The 23,267-nt window shown below is 37.8% G+C and overlaps 1 protein-coding gene across 2 annotated transcripts in view; it reads right to left on the reverse strand.

Moving 5' to 3' along the window:
* Window positions 1–980: 980 nt before the first annotated feature.
* MDM1 (Mdm1 nuclear protein) overlaps window positions 981–23,267 on the reverse strand; it is a 34,527-nt gene continuing 12,240 nt past the window's right edge. The window contains exons 6-15 of one of the 2 annotated variants that reach the window (XM_042947112.1): window positions 21,259–21,362; window positions 21,078–21,177; window positions 16,130–16,159; window positions 15,609–15,784; window positions 14,033–14,335; window positions 13,164–13,276; window positions 12,965–13,074; window positions 5,409–5,661; window positions 3,086–3,145; window positions 981–1,813 (exon numbers count right to left, since the gene is read on the reverse strand). In XM_042947112.1, the coding sequence (XP_042803046.1) occupies window positions 1,701–1,813; window positions 3,086–3,145; window positions 5,409–5,661; window positions 12,965–13,074; window positions 13,164–13,276; window positions 14,033–14,335; window positions 15,609–15,784; window positions 16,130–16,159; window positions 21,078–21,177; window positions 21,259–21,362 (1,362 nt within the window). In that variant the 3' untranslated portion in view covers window positions 981–1,700. The remainder of the gene's footprint in view (window positions 1,814–3,085; window positions 3,146–5,408; window positions 5,662–12,964; window positions 13,075–13,163; window positions 13,277–14,032; window positions 14,336–15,608; window positions 15,785–16,129; window positions 16,160–21,077; window positions 21,178–21,258; window positions 21,363–23,267) is intronic. The other variant, XM_042947113.1, reaches the window with a different exon arrangement.

A 23,267-nucleotide genomic window follows, 5' to 3' on the forward strand; every position in this document is an offset into this window, starting at 1 on the left:
TCAGAACCATACCTTAATCCATCTAACATCTGACAGAGCAAGTTCATGTGGTGTGACTTATTCCAACAGATGTACCCATATTTTACAATGTGTACCTTGGGTAAGATGCACTGTGTTAGATACACATTCCCTGCAAGCTAGCTGTCATTCCTTTCTTTACCATACATCAGTGATCAGTCATTGAAAATTCTATCCTAACCAACCAAACTAACCAACTTTAGAGGAAGAGGATGATGATACCCCTAAGCTTCTAGAGACACAGTATGTTCCGACTTTATTTTACAGCTAATATGCCTCAGTACCTGTGTATAGAATCCAAATGATTGTGTTCTAAAATCCAATTACACATTACTTTCTAACTTTTATTTCCATCTTCAGTGCCTTAAAAACTTTTTTTATCAACAAACGTCAGTGAGATGTAGGCAAACATGTGTATGCCCAATTATTTATAACCTGATAATGTAAGATCTTTAATAAACTTATTGTGAATCAAGGATTTGCAAAAGCACTTTTGACCAAATTAAGTACTTTAAAACAAACTGCTCATTTGTTTTCTAACCAACGGGCATGAATATTTCATATATTTTACCTTCGGTACCTTGTATGTATGTAGTCTTGTACACATCACATGTCATATTTATGAAATTCATATTTTTTAGGAAGTTAGATATATTATGATTTGCAAGATTAAGTAAAGACTAGGAAAACAGAACATGTCCTATGAAGGAATAGTCAAAAAGTATGTGTTAAATTTTTGAAAATGAGTCTGCCTTGGAAATCTTGTATTTTTCCTATATTCATACAAAATTATTGTGAACACAGTTTTGTTGCATTTTGACAGCTGTAAAAGAAGAAAAACATTTAGTTAACTTGCTATGAGTAAAATGTTTCTAAAAGGTAATTGTTTATTACTAATTGTTTATTATGTGTAATAACTTTCTGAAGAAGCCAAACACTTGAAACACTTCAAACAAAAAGAATTAAAATACTTGATCAATTTTTATTTCAAAATGTCTACAAAGTTTTAACTCTCCATTATACAAATAATTTTTCAAAATTGAGACATTATTCAAATGTAAGCCAAAGTCCTTATACAAATAGAATACACACAAAGATCAAAAATATACATATTCTCTCAGCAAACTTTGTTACATAAATAAGAAAAATATATACAGCTCATATTTTCAATTTAAAGTACAATTGCCTTAACACTGCAACCACATACAGAAGGTACTAAAATAAAAAGAAATACTACAGCAAAAGTTACGGGAAGAACAAATTCATCTTATGACATCTACAGACTATAAAGATACACAGAGCCAATAATCAAGGAACATATACTTCACATTTAGATCTTAATTTTTACTTCACTTTATTTTTTAGAATATCCTCTGGATAGGTAAAATTCACAATTTTACCAGCTACCCTTAATACAAAAGTTAGAACATGTGAAGAAACCTATGTCTTTGTACTTTGGGATAGGTGTCAAAAGAATTCTGTAGGTTGAATTTGTATGAACCAGTGTTAAAATTTTCCAAGGAAACTGAATTGGCTATTGAAAACTCAAACAATTCTTTTTAAGTAGGAAATGTGGGGAAAAAATCCAAATACTTTAAAAGTCTTAACATAGTAAAGCAATAAGGAAAAATTATGCTAATGGTTCCGTAGATTGTTAGGCAACTCAACTAGATATATGGTAATTATGTTTTGCCCCAGAAATTCTCCTTCCTTTTCTGAGCTCGTGCCAGAGTTTGAAAAGCCTGGAGACTAGAAGCTGCGGAGCGAGCAGAAATCTCAGATAATCTGTCTTCATCTGCAATGAAAAAAGCATAATCAGAAAGTATCTCTAATATAAACACAATGTTTTATAACGTGAACAGAAAATTAAAAGCATCAGGCTTTGTGATGTCAATATTGACTCTGTCAGAAAAAATTATTAAAATAAAAGATATTAACATTTTCAAGACAGTTCACCACAATTTCCCAAGTTTACCATATTGAGAAATCAAACACTTTCGTGTCAAATGAGCATTGTTTCCTTCCTGAAATCCCACAATGACATTACCTAAACACATGGCCTGTGATTTCAGTATTACTTGGAAACAATTCATCATCATACTGTCTTGCCCTACTTTAAAAAGCACAGCTCTTCTGAGCAAAAAGCTTTTTTAAGCTTTTTAAAAACAAAATGCCATACCTTAACACAGTACTTAATGTTCACATTTCCTAAATAATCTCACTTAATGTTTGACTTTAATATGCTACCCTTCATTAGGACAGAAATTCCTCATTCTGAGTAAGCAAATATGTTACAAGATTATTTGTAAACGCTATTCTTCAACTAAGAAGAAAACAGAGGTGGATTCGAAGTGTCTGGATATTTATATTTCAAAACATAATAACTTGATTTCTGGCTCACTGAATTCTGAAAAAAGTCCCAAGTTTGTTAAGAGGAGAGAAAATCTTCAATGTGAAAATCTTCAGTCAGTTCCTATGTGAACTTATATAAAGTATTCATTCAAATTTATTTTCAAATCCAAAATTTATAAATTCAATAATTTCATACATCCTAGAATGAGTTAAAATAGTAACTTTGATTGCTCACATCAGGAATTCAAAATTCCTGCTGCCACTATTAGAAGCAAATGAATTTTTCAGAATGAATACAACACAAGAAAAAAAGTCCATTTGCCCTAATCATATTTCTTTTGATAATTGATAATTGAAAATTGAGCATTTGGAAAAAATGATACATATAATGCTAGACTGGATTCCTGAGCCCACAGCCAGCCAGGATGGAAAAAAAGAAAGAGTACTGACCTCAGGTGTGATGCAAGGTACACTCTCTTATCATCTGTTTGCCCTAAAAATTTTTTTCAAGACTTAAGTCCCAGTTTACTCATTTGTAAATGGGGATAACTTTATCCCCCCTCACAGGGTTTCATGGATCTAATGATATAATATCTGCAGAAGTACTTTGTAAACTATAAAGTGCTAACCCAATGTTAAAATCATGATACTACTATCAACTACCATATAATAAAACCTCATACTTGGATCTGATGTTATTTCACTATTGAAATACCTTCGTCATTAAAGACTTCATGCTGAGGCAGCTGGAAATTGTTCATCCTTGCTTTTCCCACTTAAAAAAAAAAAGGCAGAAAAATCATCCTTCAGAGCCATGTAACAGTATATTTTGTTTATAGGAAAACCTTAGTGAAAGATGGTCAAAACTTTTATTAATTTTATATCTTTGATAGAAATTATTAGCAATGGGCCATTCACCAATTTATAACGTGCTTAGCAAATATGTAAACAAGCAATGGAAAACTTCTAGAATTCTTTTCAATAATAATATTGATCTATTCTAACTTTAAAGAAATGCAGTAGGCTTCTGTTTAAAGATGGGAGATGGGACAACACACATTTACAAGAATGACATTAAACCCACAGGACAAGAAAAATGAAGATAAGAAAACAACAAAATTTTGGAAACGGGAAAGCAAACAGAAAAGCAGTGAGTATATGAGACACCGGCAGGGCTCAGTTGGTTAAGTGTATGACTCTTGATTTGGGCTCAGGTCATGGTCTTACAATCGTGAGACTGAGCCCTGAGTCAGGCTCTCAGGCTGTGTGAAGCCTGTTTAAGATTCTCTCTCTCCCTCTCTCCCCTGCTTCCATGCTCTCTCTCCCTCTCAAAAAAAAAAAAGAGCTTAGACAAGCAGTGTGTTTGTTACCATCATACCTAAGCTGAATCCTAAGTCAGCAGAAGAAAGAATCCAAGAAGCAACCAATTTGTTCTCCTAACCTAGCTCAAGTTTAGGAGTACTAAGTACCCCTGAAAGTTGGAGTGAAGATAAGCCTGAACCAGGAAACTGGTTGAAGTCTTTTACAAAACAATTAGTCTGCCAAATCCTTCTTTATATTTCCACGGCTGGGTAACTGACCTTTCTCACAAGAGAGGAATGGAGGTTTCCTCTCTAAAGGTTTATCAGAGCTGCTCTGACTGAAGAACACCAGGTTCAACTGAGGGCGGGGGTACCATATTCAAAACAGGGCAATTATATATATCATTTATCTTTTCAAAAAGATAAAACATCCATAAAATAAGAACAGAATGCTACATAAAAGGAATATACAATTAAAAAATTCTTAGAAATTAAAAAATATAGCAAAAATTTCTTAAAACGCAGAAGGGGTGAAAAATAAATAGTAACCCTCTCAAATTAAAATAAAAAGACAGAGATGGAAAATAGGAAAGGTAAGATAAGAAAATAAGATCATGTTCAACATGGCCAACATTGGAATAAGAGGAGTGTCAGAGAAACAGGAGTCAGAACATGGAGGGGAAGAAATTACTGATGAAATAATTCAAGAAAGTGAGGAACCAGGCTCCCCGACTGAAAAAGTTGACTGAGTACTAGCAAAACGAAGGCACCTGCTTTAAAATTTCAGAGCATTAAGGGTAAAAGGAAGATCCCCAAAGATGCCAGGGGGTAAAAAATCCATATACAATGATCAAAAATAAAAAGAGCACTGGGGCACCTGGGTGGCACTGTTGGTTAAGTGTCCGACTTCAGCTCAGGTCATGATCTCATGGTTTGTGGGTTCAAGCCCCACGTTGGGCTCTGTGCTGACAGCTCAGAGCCTGGAGCCTGTTTTGGATTCTGTGTCTCCCTCTCTCTTTGCCCCTTCCCCACTAACTCTCTCTCTCTCTCTCTTTCAAAAATAAATAAACATTTAAAAGCATTTTATAATAAAATAAAATAAGAGCATTAAGACTTTTCGACAGTAAAAGTGGAAGCTAGAAAAGAGCAGAGCAATGCCTAATAAAACTAAAGGAAACCAATTTATGACCTTGAATTCTCATCTAGGCAATGTTTGGCAATGTCTGAAGACATGTTCAGTTGTCACACCAGGGGAAGCGGTGCTACTGGCATCTAGTAGGCTGCCTGTTGTGGAAAAGACAGAACTTGGAGGAAACCTCACGCTGCTACAAAAGTACTGGGGTTGCCGCACAGCTCGGTGTTCCAAAGATGAGATGGAACTTTTCCTATTTAAATTTTTTTTTAACGTTTATTTATGAGACAGAGAGAGACACAGCATGAATGAAGGAGGGTCAGAGAGAGGGAGACCCAGAATCTGAAGCAGGCTCTAGGCTCTAAGCTGTCAGCACAGAGCCCGACGCGGGGCTTGAACTCACGGACCCCGAAGTCGGCCGCTTAATCGATTGAGCCACCCAGGCGCCCCGGGACTTTTCCTATTTAAAGAAATGTGTTACATTAACTAAAAAACCCTAGATAATAAACACAAGTTATTAACATACAGTACATACTTAAGCCTTCGTACCCATCAGGATAACATTTTTGTTTTAAAAGACAAAAAATAAAAACCAAAATAATTACCATTATGCTGAAATTCTGGATCTCTGAGAGAGCCCTGAATTCGACGAGAGGGATGCCAGTAGGATGGAGCACAGGGTGGGGAAGGAGACTGCCCAGGTGTGTTTGCTGGATATTCTGGAATTTTTGAAACTGGAAGAGCTACCTCGGCACGCCTGGGGATATTGATTTCAGAATCTTCCCTCAAAGGCAAGGGATCAACTGTTTTTATACCAGCAGCTGGAGAAGTCAGGAGGGCTATAGCACGACTTTCTTTCTAAGTGATTAAAAAAAAAAAAAGATACATATATGTGTCTGTATATATATAAGTAAAATCTTTAAATACACAAAAAATATAACCACAAAAGCAGTAGGAGAAATTATGAAAAAAATCTATGTAACCTCCATGTGAGGAAGATTTTACATGCCTAACAAACAATATTGGTAAATATATTTAGCTATATAAAAATACATAAACATTACAAAAAATTTTAATCACAAATTTGAGGAAAATATACAACCTATATATTGACAATGAATGACCATTGCTACATAGATATTTCTTTAAAAGTAGTAAGAAAAAGGCAATTAAAAAGTAGAAAAGGGATATACATAAGCAATTCATATAGACAAATTACAAATAGCACAAATACCCTACCTCACTAGTAATCAAATAATTTCAAACTAAAAGCACCAAGGCACTAATTTTTCACTTACCAAATTACAAAGATTACATTTTTTTTTGTCAAAAACACACTATTTTTAATACTGATGCTGACAAGACTATGGAAACACCGGCACTCTCCTAGAGTCCTGGGAGTTTAATCTTCCCAGGTTGCTGGCAAAACATAGAAAAATCCTTAAAATTTTGTGTTCTTTGGTCACACAATAATACTTGCAGAGTATTTATACAAAAAGAGATAAAATGAACAAAAATGTAGCTGAAGGACGGATTTCTTTACAGCACTTTTTCAAAACAGAAAAATTAATAACTATAGGCATCTAATTTTTTAAAAATTGCTTTCAACAATAAACAGCCTGCATAACTATACATTGCATATCCCGTTGCTATTAAAAATTAGATCATAATATTTAATGATATGTAAATATGTTAATTCATTGCCAAGTGAGAAAAAATAGATTAATCTTACCTACAGCATAATAAACAAATACACTATACACCTAAAGAACTCAAAAATTCAATATGGCTGCCCTGAATAGTAGATGGAACACCACTGATTTCCTTTTTAGCTGGTATCTTCTATTTTCCACAATGATAATGTATCACTATCTTAAAAGTCCTTGTAGAATTTTCCTTATTAGAAGAATGCGAACCAGTAAAATCAAACACAGTTCCAAACTTTCCTAATTATTTCTTGTAAATGTGGCCTTTATTTACTAACTTTGGATTTATTGATGCAATATTCAAAACAATGCTTTCTGACCTTTGGTATCTTTTTCTGTAATTAGAGAGCTTACTGCTTCAAAGTGGAGAGGCCTGGGGTCTTATCCAACAAACATACATGTTTTTCACATCAAGATCTAAAATAAAACCACAAATCTTCCTCTTGCTTCCCTTTTTAACTATAAGTATCACTTAGGAAAAACGTTCTTCTGATTTACTTTTTCTACATATATACACAGAATCTGAGATCTCTGTCAAATTGGAATCGCTACTGCTTAAAAGGCCTGAATGAAATCTCTCTTACAATATTTGTAACATGGGGTTCCCAGGTATAATTTAATGGACTTTGCAATCTGTTTTTGAGGCTAAAGTCTTCTCATTGGCCTCCTTCCCCCTCCACCCCATACAGCCCATTCTGCACTGAATAGCCAGAGTGATTTTATCATGTAAACCAGATATTTGCTGTGTGGCTTTACACCCTCCCAGGGCTTCCCCGGGCCATCAGAATCACGCCCCCACACCTCACCCACCCTCCCTTCCCAATCTCATTTCTTACCTCTCCTCCTCCCTCTTAGGCCCCAGTCACACTGGTCTTCAAAACTCTCACTGTTACACACTTGTACTTACTGTTCCTTCAAACAGGAAAACAATCTCTGCTCATCTCTGCCTGGGCACATACCTCATTAGTCAGTTCTTAGTTAAATTGTCACCTCCGCAGAGGTGCCTGTCCTGATAGCCTGTCCTGATAGTAAAGCAACCTCACCCATGATTTGGAGGTTATTTGTGGTTTTATTTAACTCACAGCATTGATACTACCTAAAATTATCTTTTTAAAAAATCATCTGTCTCTCAGAATGAAAATGTAAGCTCCATGAGGGCAGGGATTTTGTCTTGATTACCAAAGAATCCCCAGATCCCAGAATGGTATGTGACACATAGTAAGAGCACATTAAATATCAAATTGAGTGAGTGAAAGTGAAATTCCTGATATTTCCCTCCAAAGATGGTTTCTGTCCAAAGTTCTCCTACTCAGTGCACGGCATCCCCTATCAATTCTACAAAGTAAGGCAGAAACCTAGAAGTCATTCATGGTTTCTCATCCACCATTATCCAACCCAGCACCAAGCCTTGACTTTGCTCCCCTTATTCACAATTCTTCAGTTTCATCCACTTCTGTCAATGTCCACCCTCCTCAGTCCAAGCTATCAACTTGTCCTACCTAGACTACCACAGTTACCTTCTAAGGGTAACTAGTCTACTCTTGCTTTCCATGGCAGCCGAAAGGTCTTTAAAATATTTCAGTGACTTCCCATTGCTCTCAAGATAATGATAAAAATTCTCAATATTGCTATCTTTGCCAGATTCATCTTGACCTACTCCCTGCCACACACTATACTTACCTTTGTTTCTTAGAACCCTATGTTCTTTCTCACCACAGGATATTGGCACATGCTATACTTCTCCTCCCCACCCTTTTTACCTGGTCAACTCTTCCTCTTCCTCAGTATCTCAACCCAATTATGACTTCTTCTAAGAAGCATCCTTGATTTCCAAGAAGCTTCCTGACTTCCAGGACTAGGCCAATTCCTTTCAAAATAGCACTATATACTGCTTTGAAACTGTTATTAGTTTTAATTTTACTTTTTTGGGGGGTATGATTCTTTGATTACTGTGTATCTCTTTCGCCAGACTGTAGGTTCCATAAGATCATGAACTATGTCTATTTTTTTTTTAACTTTATTTATTTTGGAGGGGGCGGGGGGCGGGGAGTGGCAGAGAGAGAAGGAGAGAGAGAATCCAAAGCAGGCTCCATGCTGTCAATGCAGAGCCTGACACAGGGCTCAATCTCATGACCGAGAGATCATGACCTGAGCCAAAATCAAGAGCTGGTTGCTTAACCAACTGAGCCATCCAGGCACCCCCCCATGTCTATTTTTGCTCACTATCTTTATTGCATGTGGGTAAACAGATAAGTAACATCTGCTGCATGAATGAATAAAGTGAGCTAACACACACTTAGCTTTTTAATATCATTTATAAGACGTTAAAATGGTCCTTGACAATTAAACCAATACCATGAGAATTTTCTGAATTTTGTGAGACAGTGTTGTTTAGGAGTTAAAAACGTGGGCTCTGAGGACAGACTCCCTGGGACTAAATTCTGCCCCACCAATTGGCAGCTGTGTTTCCCCAGTTTCATCTAAATGAGAATAATAACAATACCAACCTCCTGGAGTCATTATGAAGACTTAAGTTAATATATATACAGTACTTAGCACAGGGCCTAGAACATAGTTAACCACTCAGTTAATGCTAGCTATTATGATCATCCCCATGTTTTTAAGTTACCCAAATTGCTGCTGCCCCATAACCCTCCCACAATTAAATGTCACTAAAAGTTAATATTAAAAAAATTTCTGGATAGGGGCGCCTGGGTGGCGCAGTCGGTTAAGCGTCCGACTTCAGCCAGGTCACGATCTCGCGGTCCATGAGTTCGAGCCTCGCATCAGGCTCTGGGCTGATGGCTCGGAGCCTGGAGCCTGTTTCCGATTCTGTGTCTCCCTCTCTCTCTGCCCCTCCCCCGTTCATGCTATGTCTCTCTCTGTCCCAAAAATAAATAAAAAACGTTGAAAAAACAAAAATTTAAAAAAATTTCTGGATATTATAAACATTCTGATTCTTATAATTAAAAAGATGTACAATGATATTGAGGGAAATTGAATACTGGAAAGGATTTATTGGAAACTATATTGTGTGCATGATGAGGTAGAAATTGGCATTAAAGAGCAGTATCATTCTATTTCATTAATTTAACTATTCAATAATTAATTCCACAATAAATGAAAACGTTACATACAAATCCAGTTGCCAATATGGATTAAGGCTACTCTTTTTAGCTGAGGGTAGTCAACTCTGTGTGGGCAAAGCTGCCTAGAAGCTCACACCTTCCAGGTAGCAACCTGGATCCTGGGATGAGAGGGAGTGCTGGGGGTGCAGAACAGCCCATGGGTGCAAGCGATTCCTAATATCTGATTCTGATCAGTCCTCTGTATTCCTTTTGTCATAAACCAACGTATACACATTGGTTTAGATTCTGTCATTCTAATAATACTCAGTCAACACCTATTTAACAGGTACCTGCTATGAGGTGACTTCGGTACTGGGCTTTGGGGACAACTAGGCTCTGATCCCCTCTCCTACCTCTCCCCAACACCTAAAAAGTTTCCCCTGGGCCATACCTCTGAAAATTCATGAACAGGCATCAGGAAAATCCCCTGGAGAAATGCAACCTCTTCTCTAAATGCTCTCTATCCTACTTCAGCCACTTACTCCCACGATTATATGTTAAGCCTTGTCATTACTGCTAACTGCAACCTCTCCACAATTCCAATTTCTGACTACCACCTCCTGACTTTAAAACTACTCCCTCTAGGTACTCCAATTTCAACAAGTCCTTAAGTTGGCCAAGACCTTTCATTGATCCTGTCACCTCTGCACTGTGCCTTACCTTCCCAAGTCCTATTTTTCCTGCTCTAACCAACTCAACTTCCATGGCCAATCATTATAATCACTCCCCTACATGTACCTTAACTCCCTGACCCCCTTTCTCATTTTGTCTTACTCCCTTGACAAAACATGAACCCCAGTTAAATTCAACTCTCTAACTTATCCTGCACCTCTGTAGCCAAACATGGCTGGAGAAAAACACACAACCCCTCACGACTGCTCTTACATCAAATCCGTGACCACTAGCCTAAAATGGGCCCTTTATGTTGCCCTGCGTTATCTCACATTTCCCTGGCCTACTCCCTCTCCCACTCTCTGTAAAGACTACTTCATGATTTCTTTTCTTTACTCAAACCTCCAACCTCTTCATCCCCAGCCTTGTTCTTGGTGAGGATATTTCTTCATGTGCCACCAAGAAAAAATCCGAAGTGGGGCGCCTGGGTGGCTCAGTCGGTTGAGCGTCCGACTTCAGCTCAGGTCACGATCTCGCGGTCCCTGAGTTCGAGCCCCGCGTCGGGCTCTGGGCTGATGGCTCAGAGCCTGGAGCCTGTTTCGGATTCTGTGTCTCCCTCTCTTTCTGCCCCTCCCCCGTTCATGCTCTGTCTCTCTCTGTCCCAAAAATAAATAAACGTTAAAAAAAAAAAAAAAAAAGAAAAAAATCCAAAGAGACTTTCCCAAAGCTCCCAGCACATCTCCCTATTTTATTAGCAGTGCTCACATATTCTGCCTCCTCTGTAACAATGAAGGAGCTGTCAGAGTGCCTACAATCAACCCTTCCACTTCTCCCCCAGATCCCATGGAACATCTCAAGTGGTGGTAGGCACTGAGTGCACAGGGGCAAAGTTGCTGGCTGGGCCTGCATTTTTCTCTCTTTAAAACCATTCTTGTCAACACATAAATGTGCTGTTATCTCCTTCATCTTGACCTCACTCCCAGCTGCCATTTGTTACTCTGCTCCCCTTCACGGAAAAGACTCTTAAAAGAGTTGTCTGTGATGACTGCCTCCAATTCATCTCCTCTCCTTTCTCTTGAACTCACTTGCATTTAGACAATTATCCCTCCCCACCATCAAAACTGCCCTTTGTCAAGGTCACCAATAACATCCATGTTGCTAAATCCAATCATCAGTTCTCATATCTTATTGATCCATCAGTAGCACTGACACTCCCTCCTCCTTGACACCTTCCAGATACCACAGTCTTCTATTTCACCACCTCACTGGCTATTCCTTATCATTCTCTTTGCTGGTTACTCCTCAACTTCCCAGTATCAAAAAACCAGGGCTGACACCTGTCTACACATACTCTTCCCTCTCTATACCTACCTCCCCTGATGACCTCCCCCGGTCTCAAGCCCTCACATACCTGTGCACCTGTACAATAGACACTCAAATCTGTATCCGTAGCCCAACCTGTCCTCCACACCTCAAACTCAGAAAGTCAACTCCCTATTCAACATGTCTACCTGTACCTGTAATAAGCTTCTCAAAGGTAACATGTCCAAAACAGAACTCTTCATCTTCCCTGACAAACCTTTTCCTTACACTGTCCTCCCCATCTCAGGTAAACGGCAACTTCATCCTTACTGCACAGGCCAAAAATCTTGAATCCTTGATTTCTGTCTTTCTCCCATGCCATATCTTAACCATCAGCAAATGTTGTCAACTATACCTTCAATGCACATCCAGAATCAGACTTCATCACATGACCTCCACTGCTACCCATATGAACCAAACGACCATCACCTCTTGGCTGGATATTGTAATTGACTCCTATGTAGGCTCAGGCCCTGGCTCTTGCATTCCTACTGTCTGTTCCCAAACAGTAGCCAGAGTCACATGGAAAAACCTAAGTCAAAACATATCACTTCTCTGCCCCTCCAAAGACTTCCGATTTCATTCAGAATAAAATTCAAAGTCTTTGCTGTGAACTACAAGGCCCTACACAGTTTAGTCCCCCCATGATGCCTCCTAACTTATTGCCCACACTCTCTCTGGCTCTCTGCTTCAGCCACACTCACTTTCTGGCCAGTCCTCAAGAAATCGGGCACCTGATCACCTCAGGGACTTTGCACTTGCGTTCTTTTTGCCTAGAATGCCTGCCTACATATGCATATGGGTCCATCTCTCACCACCTTCAGATTCTGCTCAAATGTCACCCTCTCAGCAAGAACTTCCCTGGCTACTTTGTATTCACCTCCCCTGCTTTACTTTTCTCTTTAGTACTTACCACTGTCTAAAATACTCTGTATTTTACCTAGTTATCCTGTTTATTGTCTCTCTCCTCCACTAGAATAGAAGTTCAATAAGGGTCAGAATTTGCACCTGCTTCTTTCACTGTTATATCTCCAGTGCTAAAACAGTGCCTGGAACATACTTGAAATACAACTGCCACCCAGTAGATGCTCAATAAAAAGTACTGTTTCTCTTCTCTCTCTTCTTGCTGAGTCACATTTGACAAGATTTAAAAACACATCAGCAGAAGTAGAATGCCACTACCAGAAAAAAATAATTCAAGGCCTTTGCCTTAATAAAAGCACATTAATAGCATCACCTCCACATACAATGCACAGAATTTTCTAAAATCTGAACCTACCGTTCATTCGTTACATGTGACTAAAATAATCGCTTCCTAAAAAGATATTTTTCCCCCAAGATATAAATATTTACCTTCCTAAAATCATTCTTTGCAGTTTCTAAGCCATCCTGAGGGGACACTCTTTTCCTCTGTTCTGGGACTGGAGGCCTCACTTTAGATGGAGACACTAGAACAGCACCACCTAGAAAAATGCAGAAGACGACAAGTCTCAAACTAAATTCTCATGCCGAAAAAGCAGGTAGGATAAGAACTACAGCGTTTGCCCATTACCAACAGCTGGAGTGGTGAGATCATGATGAGTCCTCTGGATTCCACCAAGTTCTCTCAGCTTTGGAGTAGGAAGCCTGCCTCCTTTTCCAGAAGATACAGAAGAAGAATCTGACCTACAAATCCAAACAATCTACTATGATGCATTCCCCCCAGCAAACAGGATTAAAAATATTTTATCATTATTATGCAATAATAAAACAAAATTTATAGGGTCATCTGTTTCTAAAAACACATGCCGTTAAGAGGGACTGAATATTGGAAAAGACAGAAGGTCACTGCAAGTCAGCAGCAATAGACCAGAGAATTCTTCCATTAAATCAGCTCCTAAGTTTCCCATTAGGTGCAAAACTCATGACAGAATGATTAAGGGATTTGGATGATGGACAAAAAGCACCATTACCAGTGGTAGAGAACCACTCCCCAAAGCAATTAACACATAAATCAGCAACAATTAGCTATTTGCAGATATCGCTTATTTTAACATTACAAAACATTATCTTTCTTTTTTGGTGAAACATTTGATGTTAAAGAATATCAGCTATTTTCTTAAATCACAAAGAAAGCGATTCCCTCAAACACATTTACAAATCTGCCAAATCATAATTAGTGGGACATAAATGAAAACAACCCTAACTGCTTCTTCCCCAAGTAGCTCAGTGTTCAAGTGTTCAACTACCAATTACTGGTGACTCAAATACCTGAGTGAATCAAATTATAAATTGAAATGTCTGCTTTGTGACATTAAAGTAACATCTGCTCTTTATTAGTCATAAAACCAAGAGTGTAAACCACCATACTTGGTGACAAAACAAAAAAATATTAACCGTGTGCATAATGCTTCCATATACTGATTAATTTAAAACTCTCACCCTTCTTTTATCTTTTCTGCCTTAGATTTTTCCGGTACTTCGACCTTCTCCAGCTCTCCGTTATGAACCTGCCTGTCCTTTTCTGTTTCTTCTTCCTCCTCCTCCTCTCTCGGCTGTTTCTGCACCCCTTCATCTGTGTTCTCTGCGTCCCACGCCAGGCGCCTTCTAACGGGCAGGGTGGGAGCATCTGACACGCCCAATTTCTCTGTGGTAGTTTTCTGCGGCTGCTCTTCCAAGGCAGGCTTTTTCTCGTCCAGTGTTGTAGGAGGACATTTCTGCAAAGTCTTATGGCTTGTAGGATCTCTGCAGAACAAAAGTGTCAAACTGGAGTTTGAGGTTTCTAAGTTTATACTCATTTCAGTGAGTCTGTCATTCCCCTCCAGCGTTCACAACTTTATGTCCCACAGGTACTACCTTGCCCAGATACTGAAGAAAGAAACCTAATTAAGAGTTCATTTGACAGTATAATAAACTAAAGCTACAATTTGGACTTTCTATTAAAATACTCCATGGGCACCTGGGTGGCTCGGTCGGCTGAGTGTCCGACTTCTGCTCAGGTCACGATCTCATGGTTCATGAGTTCGAGCCCTGCATCGGACTCTCTGCTGTCCATGCAGAGCCTGCTTCAGATCCTTTGTCTCCCTCACTCTGCCCCTCCCCTGCTTGTACACGCTCTCCCTCAAAAATAAAAATAAAAACATTTAAAAAGTAAGCAAATTTTAAAAATAAAGTACAATACTCCAAAATAAAACCTACGTATCTTCTCTTATTTCCACCTTCACACAGGCGTGTCTGTCCCGCTGCTGACAACAGTCACATGTGTTCCCTTGACTGGCATTTACACACACAAGCAAGGACTGCACATGGTCTAACTTGTTCGGTTACTCAGTTACAGTTTATGCACAAATTCAAGTGTATTTGTAGATCAAACTGATTCCAATTTTATACTTCAGATTGATAAGTGTTTTCAAGACATTCTTACAGAATGGATTTTGTAATGAATTTTTAAAGAGGATGTCACATAATTAGAACTTATAGTTCAATTTGGCATATATAATTATATTACTATAATAACTAAAAATGATTTTATTTGCCAAAAATCAATATGCTATTTCTTTTATAAATAGTTAAATAATTTTCACTTTAAAACCCAAAAGAGCAGAGACTTTGCCCATAGAATCAGGGCCTAAGTGTCGTATTAACCACAGAAATCCATTAATGAATGATTATAGGATGTACTACTAGCTTATGTTGTCTAGGTTTTTATTGTTGTTGGTACCTTTCCTTCCTGTTACTTTCTAAAGTTCTTTTCCATCACTGTATAATCATCCCTATTCTACTCTTGTTAAAAAATATTATAAAATCCAGCCTTCCAGATTTACATTATGTATTATTTACACACAGCTTTACTTCTCACAGAGAATAAACTAGTAATAATGAAATGTAATAAATGGCTGGCATATCTCCATTTAACCAGAAGACCAATTTTGAGGGGTCATGTCACTTACCTATAGAATTCCGTGATCTACCTAAGTTACAATATACTTTCTCACCATCCACAAAGAACATATCTTACCCGGCAAGATCTAGAGCTCTAATGTTACTACTAATGGTTCCTTCTGAGCTTGTGGTTGAGGAGACATCCCAACAGCAGTTGTTATCAGACAGAAGCTGATTCAGATGGTCCCGAGAAAAATGTGTTCCTTGAACTCGTTTCCTATAAAATTCAGCCTTCTCTCGGAGTTCTTTAACCTATGCAGGAGAGTTGAGACACTGTGTATTACTTTAAATGCTCCTTTGCAAATACCACCATGTAGCTTATCAAAGATACTGCACAAATACAGCCAGAGACCAAGGAGAAAGGAAGGCAAAAAAAAAAAAAAAAAAAGCCACAAACGTTCATCAGACTGTGTGCATTTTAAGCAGAAATTAAAACAGTCAAGCTAAAGCACAATGCAGTTATTTTATTTCAGGCCAGCAGGCAGGAAGAATTTGCAGCAACTAAGAAAAATATTGACACCTAATTCTTATTTCAACTGAAATTACACAAGTACTCTATGCATTATTACAGGTTTTAAAAACTCAAAAGCAACCAACCTCCGCATACCACATGGCATTTAGAGAACCCTAGGAGAGGAATACAGAAACATACTTAATGACAGGTTAATGCCGTAGTTGAATATTAATGGGAATCAATGAAATACCTTATTATTCTTCCTTCTAAATATACAACAAACTTGTCAATCAATATTTTTATTATTTTTGGTAATATTTAATTCACTAAGTAAGATATCTTAATATTACCATGAAAACCAGCCACATTCTTGCATGGCTGAAATGCTATCAATAACAGGTAACCTAATTATTATTCCTACTTCCCCACCTCTGGAAGGGTAGTGACATGCCAGGAACCCCTACCCTGTCTTTATTTCCTGGCTTTATACAACAGCTGCTCCTACTATAGAAGCCGGCAGTGAGAGAATTATGAAGCTTCCCTCTCCAAATTCCTGAAAATTCCCTTGGCATCAGCAAAACCTCAACTTTTAAAAAATGTATTACATAAAAGAATATCCCACAAAATAACAATTATAATATATTCATCAAAGTGACAATACAAAAAAATGTTCTGATGGACTATAAGGTAATGCGAATTCCCTACAATGCAAATAACATCTGTTCAAATGGAAAGGAGCCTTCTATACTCTTTGAAACCCTTTCATGTTATACGTCATACTGCCACCTGCTGGCTTCCCTAAATTCAATTCCACAATGAAAAAAAATTAAGCTGCAGCTTAAAATTCTTTAAAATAATCTTTATTTACTCTTCAAAAAACTCAATAATTTTTCCTATCATAAAGATGGAATAATAGCATTAAAAGGATATCCAGATACCGTCTGCTATAATCTTTCACTTACAGGCAAAAAAGCAAATAATGAAACTTTGCATTGCAAAAAAAAGTAACCAAAGAAACACATCCTCAGTTCCTCAGGGAGACACTACTGAATGCAAAGGGATGAAAGTGTTACATCTGTAGGGAAGTAGCCAAAGCAAAGGACAGCACCTGTCACGGTGGCATAAGAAACCACATAATCCCAGCAGAGTCTCACTGTTCTAATGAACCAAACCTGAAACATTCCTAAAGGATAACTGAAAATATATTTTCTTCACTGCCAAGAAAAACTGAGCCATGTTCATTTATCATTTCTGTTAATTCCTAAACTTTAAAGAAAATTACTAGTTTTTGCATTTAACATATAGAACTGAGACGTATAGTTTTTGTCTGTTGAACTACTAACCAGGGTGTGTTGCTGTTTTCTTTCTTTGTTTTTAAAGTAGGCTCCACGCCCAAGGTGGGGCTTGAACTTAAGACCCCAAGATCAAGTGTTGCATGCTCTACCAACTGAGTCAGCCAGGTCCCCCCTCACCAGGGTGTTGTGAATACACAGAGGCCTTGTTATAAAGTGCCCTGATATAATCCAGATTTTATTTCTACTAAGTCCTCTCATGCTTCAAATGTTTCACAGCTGCTCCAGCACCTACATGATACAATCTTCAAGCTTTAGTACAATTTCCTCCTCTGTCTTCAAAGCTCTTCATGCACATCCCCATTAGTACTTATTTCATTCTAGAAATAAGTGGAGTTAATTTCTCTTATCATTCTAGTGGAGTTAATTTCTCTTATCATTCTCCCCCATTAATCTATAAACTCCACAATGTGAGGGAATGTGCAGCATTTAAACATTGATTCCACAACTTGATCTGAGTGTGGACTAAGTGCTCGGCTGGAGCTGGATGGCTGGTAGCCAAAGATAAACAAGAAAGTCCCTGCAGCACTCAGTGTGCTCACAGTTTGATAGAGAAGGCGGACCTCCTCGTCCTGTATGATACGTTATCATCATAATATTCGTATGGTCTATGCTATAATACACAAAAGAGATATAAGTGGAAGAAGTGGTTCAAAAGGGGCTCCATCGGTCCTGCACTGAGTGCGGGGTGGGCTGGGAAGGAGCAGCAGAGAAGGCTGTATTCCATCCCTGTGGGAGGGCCTACTGCTTGATGAACGAGGCGATGGACAAATAGCCCCTCCATGTGCACAGTGACCCAGTTTTGTTTGTCAACCAGATTTTTTTTTAAAAAAGCAGATACTATGGAAATTCTGTATAACTTTATTCAGTTCTATTTTTCACTGACATTCAAAACTCAGTAATTGAAATTTACTTTGTCAGCAACCTTTATTAATAATCTTCGTGCTAATGTTATAGTGTTTTACAAATACATAACTTTAAACTTCTATGATCCTAAACTAAGATGAAAAAATAGAAAGCTGATCTTTCCTAAAGCAAGTTGTTCTACAAGAAAGAGAAGAAAACTAATGGTACGAACTTAATACCTACAACCAACAAGCAGAGGCACTAAAAAGGATGTGAACTTAATTAAACTCAATTAAAACAACACACATATCCCTTTCCAGGTCAAGAAACACCATCAGCATCTAGGATATAAATGCTGTAAGTAGAATGTTTTCATTTCTGAATTTCTTTTCCCAAAATAAGAATTCAACTAAGTTGTTTAAAATTTATATACCGAAAATTCAAATTCAAAAAACTGAGAGCATAAAAAATTTTTCCCCAAAATCATCCCCCTCAAAATGAGTCATCTTAGGCCTAGCTGTCCTTACAATGTTTGTCAAATTACAGAACGTCTCTCAAATGTGGAACTTTATCTTGAAATAAAGTTTGTGAAAGACACACTTGTGAAAGACACATTAGAAAAGAACATCTCAGCTAACGTAAGTTTGGATGATTAGAAGATCACCTAACAAGAAACAAGAAATGTAACACGGATTCAGTAGTTATTGTAAGGATGAGACCTAACAATTGCAACTGTTGGTTATTATTAAAAACCATCTTTTAAGTGAGCATTTCAAAAAGCAACAGTGCCAGTGGTTATATAATGGAGATAATAAATATACAACCACTGGACAAATAAAACCAAACACCCTAATGTTATATGAATAGGTACTTGGATCTTAAGATAAAATACCGAGGCACTAGACTATAAATAGATTCAAAAAGTTTAATATTTCAAACAACACAGGAGGAAATGAAAACGATATATGAACTAGAAAACTATAACAGGACTCAAAGTTACCATTCTAATGATAATAAAGTCACTGATGTCCAAATGCGTTTGAAGAGTGTGAATAATATTCCTCCATGAAACATTAGAAGTGGGGAAGTGAAGGAGTACCTTATGCTTAGATATCTCATAAGCAGACACATAAGTAAATGTCTTCAGGTTAAAAATAAAATCTAAGATTTAAGTAAAACATGGCCCATATTAAATATCTATGACCTGATCAACTGAAATGGTTATCAACATCAGTGATAAGATTTAGCTAAATGTCATATTCTTTACTAACTCCAATTCACTTTTTGAATTATTTTGCCCACACAGGTTAGGCAAAACGGTATCACTGATTTAAACATTAACAACCACCATTAACAATAAGCTTTTTTAAAAAGCCCAAAAGTCACCTTCCCAAGATGTTATAATAGGAAACCTTGAAATGACAGCTCTTAAGTTAATGTCAACAAAAATGCCGTTTTCCATCAGGGCAGGACAGGGACTACCACCTTATCGTGACTCCAGACAAAACAATCCTCTTGGTCCACTACATTTTTAGATCTGAGGCCTAAATACCAACTCATCTTAATTTAAAGAAGTCTCAGAGACTGAGAGATAATCTTTCTAAAACAAGGAGCCTCTCATGAGCCCAACCTAGTGAAGTCCCTAAATACAATAGGTCAGTGGCCTACACCTATTAATTGGCCACACTAGCCCCCTATGGCCACACTCTGTGCTCTGCTTTTGCCCCCAGCTTTTCCTCATTCCCCATCAGAGCTCCTGGCCAAGGTCTGGCATGACCATAAACTGTTCAAGGGTTTCACAGACTCAATTTTTTGCTCCATCATGCCTGCTCTCGATTCTTATATTTTTAACTTTATTTCACTAGGATATGAATATCCCCAGTAATATCTGGAACAGCTTCAAGATTTGCCTTTTACTCTGCCTGGATTGCTGCTGAGCCGCTCTCCAGTAGGGAAGGAGACAGCACGAGGAGCAGCCATGGTGGAAGGAACCAAGTGGTCTCCCGAAACAACATGCGGGGTACAGGAGTCTCACCAGGACGCTGGTCTGGGAGGTGCCAGCGCAAAGAGCCAGCAGCTCGAAGTGCCAATGCCTTCTTCCAGAGGCTCATTACATATAACCATTAGCCATGGTTTCAAGTACGGGGCTGAATAAAAGATTCATTCCCCATCCAAATGATCTCTCTCTTCCCAATGATGGGAGAGGGGGTGTTTACTGAAGTCTAAACTATTTTACTTTTGCTTGTTCACACAGAAAAAAACAGGAAACCATCAAGATGTGGTTTAAAAGATGGTAACTGTACAATAACCAGAAAAGCTCCACAGTTCATCCTTTGACTGTAAGAAGCTAGTGCTGAACAGGCACTTCCCAATTCTAGGATTACCCTTTCCCTCAAACCTTCCTTTCGGTCCTCAGAATTGCTCCCATATGTCAGGGTACCCCAACACTATAACGCAAACCTCTCTCAGCACAGGGCACCCCTCCCAGATACTGATGGACTCTAATAGTACAAACTGCCAGTGGATGCCACGGTCAAACTAATCCTGAAAATTTATCTTCAGTTGAGAGAGTAGAGGTCTGGATCTTATTTTCAAAACTACAACGCTACAATTCTACAAACATAATGAAATACTGGATTATAAAAAAAAATTTTAAAGACTTTAATAAAAATCTCCAGTTGAAAAAGGAGCTATTTGATATTAAAAAAAACAGTAAACACACTGATAAATTATATCCTAACATACAACTTTAAGTTCCTGATACTTCCAATGCTACTATTATATCACATATCTTTAAACTGTAGTCTCTATTACTAAATGAAACTCATTGTGGAATTAAATTGGGATACAGGCTCAAAGAAAACATGGGCATACTGAGCTTATGTATACTCACCTGATCTGGTATGTTTTCCTTCACACGGGTCCAAGCCCCGGCTTTGTATAAATACTGGGCTGGGCTCAGAAATTTTGCCCTATATTCAGAATTCACCTTCCTAACAGAAATGAAAGGAGAGTAAATATTTCACCATGTTGATCTTCTAAATACCATGACATTTTTCTTATAAAATACATACCCAAGCCTTTGATGTCTCCAAGGAGTAAGCTTCTTTTTAGGCTGGTTTGACTCTTTTGATTCCATCTCTGCTTCTAATTTTAAAGGATCATCTGTTTTATTACACTAAAATGGAAATAATTTAAACATTTTATGCTTAAAATATGTTATACATTAGGGCAAAAACATAAATGTTATAAAGTATAATTGGGTACTGTATTACAATTCTGTTTGTGGAAGTAAGTTTTAACTGCTGAAGATAACCTAGAAATCACAAGCAATCAATAAACAAGTTTTGAAACTACTAGATCCGGTTGGTTTTTTCAAGTATAGCTCAGGTTTGGTTCATTTATAACAATAAAATTTATATCTTTGGCTACAAAAAATTTTTCTAATTAACAAATAAACATGTAAATGAATAAACTTGACATTACCACCTATTAAACAATGTTTTTACATTTGCCTTTGATATTCTAAATCCACATTTTATTGCATTGCAGTAAATATAAGGTTCCAATGAGTAAGTTACCAACCACATTGTTTTACTGAATAACTTAACCCTTTTTTTTAAATGTTTATTATTTATTTTGAGAGGGAGAGTGGGCGTGGGAGGAGCAGAGAGAGAGAGAGAGAGAGAGAGAGGGAGAATCCCAAGCAAGCTCCACACACGTGCAGAGCCCAATGTGGGACTTGAACGCATAAACTGCGAGATCATAACCTGCGAGCTAAAATCAAGAGTCAGATACTCAAGTGACTGACCCACCCATGCACCCCATAATCTCCCCATTATGGTAGATCCAAAAATATGTATATATGTGTGTGTATGGAAACAAATATATGTATAAACCAATTTACTTTTAGTCATAGAATTTCTATGTTTAGAACCCACAAGGTATTAGTTATAGCATTCCAGAAGATTTAAAAATAGGACTTCTATCCCATTTACCTATAATTTACAATCATTTTAACCTGAATCTGTAACTTAAATAGCTATAGTTCAAATAGAGGCAAGTGTTTGTATGTGTTGATTATGGGGTGCGTGGGTGGGTCAGTCACTTGAGTATCTGACTCTTGATTTTAGCTCGCAGGTTATGATCTCGCAGTTTATGCGTTCAAGTCCCACATCGGGCTCTGCACGTGTGTGGAGCTTGCTTGGGATTCTCCCTCTCTCTCTCTCTCTCTCTCTCTCTCTCTCTCTCTGCTCCTCCCACGCCCACTCTCCCTCTCAAAATAAATAATAAACAAACATTTAAAAAAAAAAAAAGGGTTAAGTTATTCAGTAAAACAATGTGGTTGGTAACTTACTCATTGGAACCTTATATTTAATTACTGCAACGCAATAAAATGTGGATTTAGAATATCAAAGGCAAATGTAAAAACATTGTTTAATAGGTGGTAATGTCAAGTTTATTCATTTACATGTTTGTTAATTAAAAAATTTTTTTGTAGCCAAGGATATAAATTTTATTGTTATAAATGAACCAAACCTGAGCTATACTTGAAAAAACCAACCGGATCTAGTAGTTTCAAAACTTGTTTATTGATTGCTTGTGATTTCTAGGTTATCTTTAGCAGTTAAAACTTACTTCCACAAACAGAATTGTAATACAGTATCCAATTTAGGCTGGCTGTAATTTGGCATGCTAAAGCTTTGGTTTAAAATACATGTATCTAGGGGCGCCTGGGTGGCGCAGTCGGTTAAGCGTCCGACTTCAGCCAGGTCACGATCTCGCGGTCCGTGAGTTCGAGCCCCGCCTCAGGCTCTGGGCTGATGGCTCGGAGCCTGGAGCCTGTTTCCGATTCTGTGTCTCCCTCTCTCTCTGCCCCTCCCCCGTTCATGCTATGTCTCTCTCTGTCCCAAAAATAAATTAAAAAACGTTGAAAAAAAAAAATTTAAAAAAATAAAAAATAAAATACATGTATCTAGGGGTGCCTGGGTGGCTCAGTTGGTCGGACCAGGGGTGCCTGGTCCGACTTTAGCTCGGGTTATGAGCTCACAGTTCATGACTTCAAGCCCCACATTAGGCTCTG

This window comes from Panthera leo, chromosome B4 (assembly GCF_018350215.1).
Source record: "Panthera leo isolate Ple1 chromosome B4, P.leo_Ple1_pat1.1, whole genome shotgun sequence".
NCBI classification, from domain to species: domain Eukaryota; kingdom Metazoa; phylum Chordata; class Mammalia; order Carnivora; family Felidae; genus Panthera; species Panthera leo.